Here is a 7,888-nt window from a genome sequence, read left to right on the forward strand (position 1 = left end):
AAGGCTCAGGTTTCCATCCTGTGCCATCCTGCAAGAGCCCTGTGGCTGCAAACCAGGGCTGGATGTGCCCCTGCCCCGGTGAGACTCCCCTCAGCTGCTGTGCCCCGGCTCGGGGTGGGGGGGAGCTGCTGCTGCTGCTCCCTTTGGTCACACGGTGCCCCCACAGAGACCCTTCCCCCCACCCAGGACAGCACCAAGCCGGTGTTCAGGAGAACAGGGATGGAAAGAAGGGGGTCCAAGGAGTGCCTCGAGCTCCAGGTGACATTTGGGGACATTTAGGGACACCCGGCCTGGGCTCAGGGATGCAAATGATGCTTTACTGCCCACATTCCATCTCTTCCCAGCCCGTGGGGTGTGACTGTTATCCTGGCAGCAGCAGGGATGGATGGAACGCGAGTTAATCTGTGCCCACCATCTCTCTTGATCTCTCCTTCATTTCCATTTCTTTCAAAGACGGAAGTTTCATTAAAACCGCAGCGCTCTCCTATTAAATGAGTAAGGGACGGGAGTGACTGCCTCTGCATCTCAGCGGCGAGAGTCTTTTGAAAATCACTCAAGAGGCACGGCTCAAATCAGATATTTAATAAGAACCACTTGGAGATCACTTCTTAAAGCAATTAACAGATGATCAGAGATAAGCGAGATGCAACAATGAGGCCCAGATCTCAGACAGGTTTCTCCGGGGCCGGGGTGCAGCCCGGCGTCACCTTGCAGTCACAAACGGCGTCAGGACAGAACAGCAGAGGAAATTCCCACTTTTCAGCCTGATTTTGCTCCTGACTCTGCTCCTTTTTGCTCTTTCCAGCGGCTTGGAAGCTGCAGGTGGAGCAGGGAGAAGGGGCCAACACCTCCCCGGGGGCTCTGCCCCACCCGAGGCTCCTCGAGCCCGGCGTTCATCTCCACCGCCCCTTCCTTGTGCCGAGCCAGGGGTTGCTTTTCCTTCTGGAGCACGAAAGAAAGGCAGCTCTGACCCTGGACACTCCAAAGGATGCCAGAGCTCAGCAGCAGCAGGATCCTCACCCCCGCCTGTCCTGTGCCACCTGGCACGGGGACATCGCCGGCCCAGCGCCTGTGCCAGGACACGCGGCCATCCCAGAGGGACAGGCAGGCACTGGCACAGAGCTCAGCACGGCCAGGGCCGGAGCCAGGCAGTGGCCACAGGTCCTGTCCAGCCCCGCTGCGGGAGCTGGGGCTGGGGCACCTCGGCGCTGCACCGTGCCGTGTGGCCAAGGCCATCCGCTGCCACCCTGGGCGCTGGCAGGGCTCGAGCTGCGCTCAGTCACAGCACAGCCGGCATCCCAGGGCTGGTGGGTTGCTTATCCTGACCCACTCAGGCTCTCCCCTCCGATATCTGCTCAGTTTAAGGGCGTTTGAGCAGTTGGGCCAGAGCTGGGGGGTCTCAGATCCCTCAGGATCCGCCAGGAAATTGCTTCTCTTGGAAGGCAGCAACAAAGGCAGGGGGAGCTGGCTCATGCACCCACAGACTTGTGGTCGTTTTGGGTTTGGAAGTGCTCAAATTTATTACACAAGAGATGATGCAACAGCGAAAAAGAGAGCAAAATTCTACATTGACTCTCTACTCTGCAAGTCAGGACAACTAAGAGGTTTTACTTCATTAAGGAAGGCAGGGAAAAATCAGAGACGGCCCCAGTGGTTGAGGGAGTCTTGTAAAGCCTAAATGAACAATCAGTCCTAGGTGATGCTCATTGCTGTAGAAGGAACAATGAGAGAGATCTGCTTCTGTTCAATAAATTACTAAAACATCATTTATAAACCTGCTGCATGGCATTGGAAATTCAGCTCGTTAAACATCCAGGGATGTTTAGGAATGCAAATGGAAGACAGGCATGAGTGCTCTGCAGCAAAGGACTCTGTGCACATCCCAGCTTGGGAAACATATTTACACATACATCTCATATATTAATCTATTTTAGTGCACCCTAGCCAGAGGGCAGCCACGAAGAGGATTATTCTGGGAGAAGGACAGGAGATGGGCTGGTTTCTCCTCCCTGCTGAGCAGAGCCTGCGTCCATCCACGTACAGCAACTTTGCAGGACCGTGTTTCCCCTCTCCAGGCAGCCACACCTCAGGACCCCGAGCAGAGGTCTCCCAAGTGGATTTGGTAGCCAAGATTTGGTAGCCAGGATTACTGAGAGCCAAAAAAAGATCAGGAGAGATCCCTCCACCAGAGTAACAAGCCTGAAGGGACTTCAGGGCACAGAGTTTTGGCCAAGCTGCCATTTATTGGTGCCTTGGCCTCCCTCCCTGCCCCTCCCACGGCTCAGGAAGGGTGATGAGCTTTGGGGGGACTTGGCCAGGACTGAGCAGGCAGGCCAGGGGTGCTCAGGGCTCAGGAGAACATTGCTGCTGTCACCAGCAGGGCAGGCAGACATCCCAGGCCATTCCCGGGGAAGCCCTTCGGGGTCTCCATGGAGGGCGGTGCTGGCCTGGCCAACAGCAGCGTCTGGGGGATGGGGAGGGGGGCAAGGGGAGATCAGGGGTTTATTCCACTGCGTTTTGTTGGATAACTGCTGTGATCAAGGGTTGGAAAGATCCCTGGGAGCTACTGAGGTGCGTTTTGCTGCTCCAAAACTCAGGGAAAGGGCTGCTGGATGCAGGGGCAGGGAAGGGAAAAGAGAGCGAGGACCCAGCAAAACACCAAATCTTCCAAACTCGGCTCCTTTGGGGCTTGGGAACCTTTTCCTCTCCCAAGCTCCTCAGTTTCCACACTTGCCAGGCAGGTCTGTCCAAGGTCGTGGTGCAAACCTCCCCAGCCCTTTGGGAGAGCTGCGAGTTGGGTGGGAAAGCAGGAATTCCCTGTCAGTAAACGCTCACAGCTTTAGAGCCGTTCCAGCAGGGAACGTGGCACCTCTGGGAGTGCTGGCCAGAGGCAACAGCAGTTCCAAGCCACTCCACACAGCTGGGAGCAGCTGGGGGAGACTCAGATAGGATAAAAATAAAGCCACGAATGCCCATCTCCCCCAGGTCCTCTCCCAGGAACACGAGTAAAGCTCTGGTTGATATTCCATCCTTTCCAAAGGAATGCAGTCGCATCAGTCCCAGGCAGCCGTGACTCAGGTCAGACTCCCCTGACTCTTTCAGCCTCTACTTGATGAAGTTTTTAATTGTCCACCTCTGCCCCGTGCAGCTGCGAAGGATCAGGTCAATGCCAGCCATGCCCCTGTTCTCCACCTCCAGGCAGCGGCCCGTGCCCTTGTTCAGGATGGCCCCGTTCTGCAGGGAAAGGGAAGAGGAAAAGATGGAAAAATGAAGACAAGATTGGCCTGTGAAGCAAACCAGGGGCAGAAGGGCAGCCCTGGGCACTGCTGGAAGGGGCACTCAGCTGGGTGAGAACACAATTCAAACAATAAAATGATTCCCCAAATAAATGGAGTGAGCATCCGTTGGCCCTGGCAGCACCCAAGGGACACCTGTAACCTTTAAAGCCCACAGCTGGTGGGAGGGTGGGGCACTTCTGTGAAAGCTGCATTATTTACACTCTGCTTTGGGGCAGAAGTGTTCTCATGAATTTCACTCTTTATCCACAACGAAGGAACCTGGAAGTCATTGGCAGACCAGACACAACCAGATCCACCTTGCTGCTACCAGACAGGAAAACTGAGACTAGAAATTGTCCTGAAATGCTGCCCTGATCCCTCTTAACCTTTTCCCTCTGCCCCAGGAGCTGGAACTTGCTGTTCCATGGCACCATTTCCCTTTTGTCCCACCCCATCCTGCTGGCTGCGTCCCATCCTATCCCATCCCGTCCCATCCCGTCCCATCCCATCCCATCCTGTCCCACTGGCTGTGTCCCAGCCAGGTTTGGGAAGCAGAGCAGCAGCCCCAGGACCCACCTGGATGAAATTCCAGCGCTTGTGGAGGCTGCTCTTGACCTTGTCGCAGTCCAGCAGCTGCGGGAAGCGGCTCTTGCCGTTGTCCACCAGGCAGCGCGTGTCGGGCAGCAGCGTGGTGGTGCCCAGGGCCCCCAGGTGCAGGAACCCCTCCCTGGTGTATCGAGCCAGCTGGGGACAGGGGACAGCAGGGACACCGTCAGCACCCTCACAGCACCGGTACAGAGGGACAGAGGACAGGGCGGTGGAGCAGAGCCCCTGGAAAATTCCGTGGGGATGCACGGGGAAAGCAGAGCTGGAGGGAATAAATCCCAGCTTTCCCCAGCCTCTTCTCCCTGTTTGGGGTGGTTTTCTTCAGATGCAGGTGAGGAACTGAGACGCAGGAAGGGGTAGGAATAATTCCAAGCCTTAAACCCTCCCGGAGCAGACTCCTCCAGCCTCCTGGAACGCTGCGGGATGGGGCAGTGGATGGTTTTCCCTGGATTCCAGCTGGAGCCAGCTGGCCTGGCTGGTGCTGCTGGCCCGGCTCCTGGTGTGCTGGGTGAGCCAGCCTTGGCTGGGCCGGTGCCTCTGGGTGCCTGGCACAGCCCCCAGGGCTCCAATGGGGCACCAGCACCGGCCAGAGGGACCAGAACCGGGATGGGAGCCTGGATCTGTCCCACGGCTCAGGATTGCAGCTACCCCTGGCCATTCCCACCAGATCCAAGTGCCCAGAGCTCCCAGGGGCTGCCTGGGCTGCCCAGGGGTGCAGGATGGGAGCACCGGGCAGGGATGGTGGTTTTGGGGACACCGGGCACACAAAGGACTCCTCCATTTCAAGGAATGCCACCACAATATTTCCCTAAACACATTTAGATTCTGGAGTGAGGAGGAAGGGATGCCAGTGTCCTGCCTTTTATAGTTCAAGGCAAAGATCTCCACAGCTGCTTATTTAAATTATGAATCAGGCCATTATCCAGCAGACAAGTAAGGAGGATTCAGCACGTTAATTAACTGAGCATATCTGTGACCCAGATGCCAGGGAAGAGGCTGTAAATCCCACTGGGAGTTTGGGTTATCTGGGCTGGAATAATTAAACACTGGAAAGCAAGTTAAAACAATGTAGCAGGGTCAGACTCCACCTCACAACCCCAGATCCAGCCACGGTGCCCGGCTCCCTTGGGCTGGGCCTGGCTTTGCTCCCAGGTGCTGCTGGAGTTACACTCGGAGTGAAAATGTTGTGGATCAGAGCAGGCCCTGAGCTCCTCGCATCTCCCTGATCCTCATTTGCCAGGTGTTCACCACAGCAGGGGTCAGGAGCAGCCCAGACCTTGACCACAGAATCCTGGGATGGGTTGGATTGGAAAGGACCTCAAAGCCCACCCAGTGCCACCCCTGCCATGGGCAGGGACACCTCCCACTGTCCCAGGCTGCTCCCAGCCCCAATGTCCAGCCTGGCCTTGGGCACTGCCAGGGATCCAGGGGCAGCCCCAGCTGCTCTGGGGGCAAAGCTGCCCCATCTCATCCCCCTGGGCAGGATGTGCCCTTCTGTCCCCAGAGCCCTTTGCAAGACAATCACAGAATCCTGGAATATCCTGAGCTGGAAGGGACCCCCAGGGATCACCCAGCGCAGCCCCTGGCCCTGCCCAGACACCCCAACAACCCCACCCTGGGCATCCCTGGCAGCGCTGTCCCAGCGCTCCTGCAGCTCTGGCAGCCTTGGGGCCGGGACCATTCCCTGGGGAGCCTGGGCAGTGTCCAAACACCCTCTGGGGACAGATCCTTTCCCTGATCTCCATCCCAAATCCCCCCTGACACAGCTCCAGCGCTCCCTGTCTCTGCTCCTTTCTGTTCCCCTCACCAGGAAGTTGGAACTGGGATGAGTCTCCCTTCAGTCTCCTCTGCTCCAGCTGAACATTCCAAGTGCCCTCAGCCACTCCTCACGTGGCTTTTCTTCAAGGTCCTTCCTCATCCTTGTGGCCTCCTCTGGATGCTTCAATAAGCCAAGCCTGGAGCCACACGGTGCTCTCAGCCTGGCAGAGGGATTTGAACCATGCAGCTCATCTGAACTGGCATCTGAGCACCGAATTCAGAGCATTCTGGTGCCCCCAGCACAGGAAGGACATGGAAATGTTGGAGCAAGGCCAGAGGAGGCCTTGAAGTTCAGGGACTGGAGCACCTCCCCTGTGGAGATGGGCTGGGAAAGCTGGGATTGCTCAGCCTGGGAAAGAGGAGGTTGTGTGGAAACCTCACAGCCCCTCCTAGGGAAGGCAGAGAGGGACCCTGCATCAGGAACTGGAGGGACAGGACAAGGGGAATGGGGTCAAACTGATGGAAAGTGGGTTTAGATGGGATATGGGGAAGGAATTGTTCCCTGGGAGGGTGGGCAGGCCCTGGCACAGGGTGCCCAGAGCAGCTGGGGCTGCCCCTGGATCCCTGGCAGTGGCCAAGGCCAGGCTGGACATTGGGGCTGGGAGCAGCCTGGGACAGTGGGAGGTGTCCCTGCCCATGGCAGGGGTGGCACTGGATGGGCTTTAAGGTCCCTCCAATCCAGACCATTCCAGGATTCTCTGATGATGCTTCCAGCCTTGCAGGAAGGAAAAGGTGCAAAAAGGCCCAGACGAAACAAAGACAAACCCTGTCCAGGACAGAGGCAGAAGTGACCCAGATGTCCCCAGTGGGCAGTGCCAGTCCCCTGCCATCTCCTGTCTCCAAGATGTTCCCGGCCTGTTGGGAAGGAGCGTGCCAGGCTCTTCCCTTCTGGATGGCTTTTGGCAGCCTGTCCCCAGCCAGCTGGCCCCATGCCCACAGGGCACTGGCATCTCTGCTCTGACACGTTGTTGCCCAACGTGCTGGGGAAAATAAGTCGAGCAGGAATCCAATCCTTGCCCGGGAAGGGAGCAGGGCGGGGATGAGCTGGGGAACAAACAGGGATGGGATGCACGAGGCAGGGAGTGCAGCTGGCAGGTGGGATATCTGCTCTGGGAACAGCAGGGAAAGGGAGCCCCAGCACGGGCTGGGCCAGCACAGGGCCTGAGCCACCCCCCAAACACAGCAGGGCCTCAGCAACCCCCACTGCAGCCTCCAAGCCAGCCCTGAGCGGGGTTATTCCCAAAATTCCCATCTGACCTGTGAGTGCAAGTCCCACCCAAGTTTCTGCTTTTGGGATGTCTTCAGAGAATCACAGAATCACTGAGTGCTTTGGGAGGAAAAGGGGCTTTAAGGATCATCTCTTCCCACCCTCTTCCCCTATCCCAGGGTGCTCCAAGCCCTGTCCAGCCTGGCCTTGGACACTGCCAGGGATCCAGGGGCAGCCCCAGCTTTTCTGTGCTTCTCTGGGCACAGGAGACAATCCCTTCCCAATATCCCATCCAGCCCTGCCCTCTGGCACTGGGAAGCCATTCCCTGGGTCCTGTCCCTCCATTCCTTGTCCCCAGGCCCTCTCCAGCTCTCCTGGAGCCCCTTTAGGCCCTGCAAGGGGCTCGGAGCTCTCTCCAAAACCTTCTCATCTCCATCCTGAACACCCCCAGCTCTCCCAGCCTCTCCCCATAGGAGAGGTGCTCCAAGCCTTAATTCCTCTTTTGTTGTTTTGCTCCTCTCCAGAGCGAGCCAGGGGTCCCAGCCCAGCCTGGGACAGGACAAGAAACAAGGGAAAGACCAAGTAGGAAGGACCAGATGAAACAGTTTAAAACTATTCCCAAGCCAAGCATTTCAAAGTGGCTAAAACTGATGAGGTCTTTAACCCCTCCATGGGGTTAAAGCCACATCCCCAGGCAGAGGCACTGACTCACACCCTCAGCCCCTGGGAACATCCTTCCAGTAAATCCCCTCCAGGAAACTGCACCTGGCCACATTCCCACCTTCAGGTGTCCCTGGGGGGAATCCCAGCATCACTGGGATCGGAAAATCCCTCCAAGGCCACGGAGTCCAAGCTGTGCCCGATGCCCACCTTGTCCCCAGCCCAGGGTACTCAGTGCCACCTCCAGGGATGGGCACTCCAAACCTCCCTGGGCAGCCCCTGCCAAGGCCTGAGCACCCTTTCCATGGGGAAATTCCTG

At 57.6% G+C, this 7,888-nt stretch overlaps 1 protein-coding gene across 1 annotated transcript in view; it reads right to left on the reverse strand.

Annotated features, from left to right (window-relative positions):
* Positions 1-561: 561 nt before the first annotated feature.
* The window catches only part of WBSCR17 (Williams-Beuren syndrome chromosome region 17), a 212,522-nt gene continuing 205,195 nt past the window's right edge, over positions 562-7,888 (reverse strand). Inside the window, exons 10-11 of the mRNA XM_017735290.1 lie at positions 3,855-4,022; positions 562-3,234 (exon numbers count right to left, since the gene is read on the reverse strand). Of these exons, the coding sequence (XP_017590779.1) occupies positions 3,106-3,234; positions 3,855-4,022 (297 nt within the window). The 3' untranslated portion in view covers positions 562-3,105. The remainder of the gene's footprint in view (positions 3,235-3,854; positions 4,023-7,888) is intronic.

This window comes from Corvus brachyrhynchos, unplaced genomic scaffold (assembly GCF_000691975.1).
Source record: "Corvus brachyrhynchos isolate BGI_N302 unplaced genomic scaffold, ASM69197v1 scaffold15, whole genome shotgun sequence".
Lineage (NCBI taxonomy): Eukaryota > Metazoa > Chordata > Aves > Passeriformes > Corvidae > Corvus > Corvus brachyrhynchos.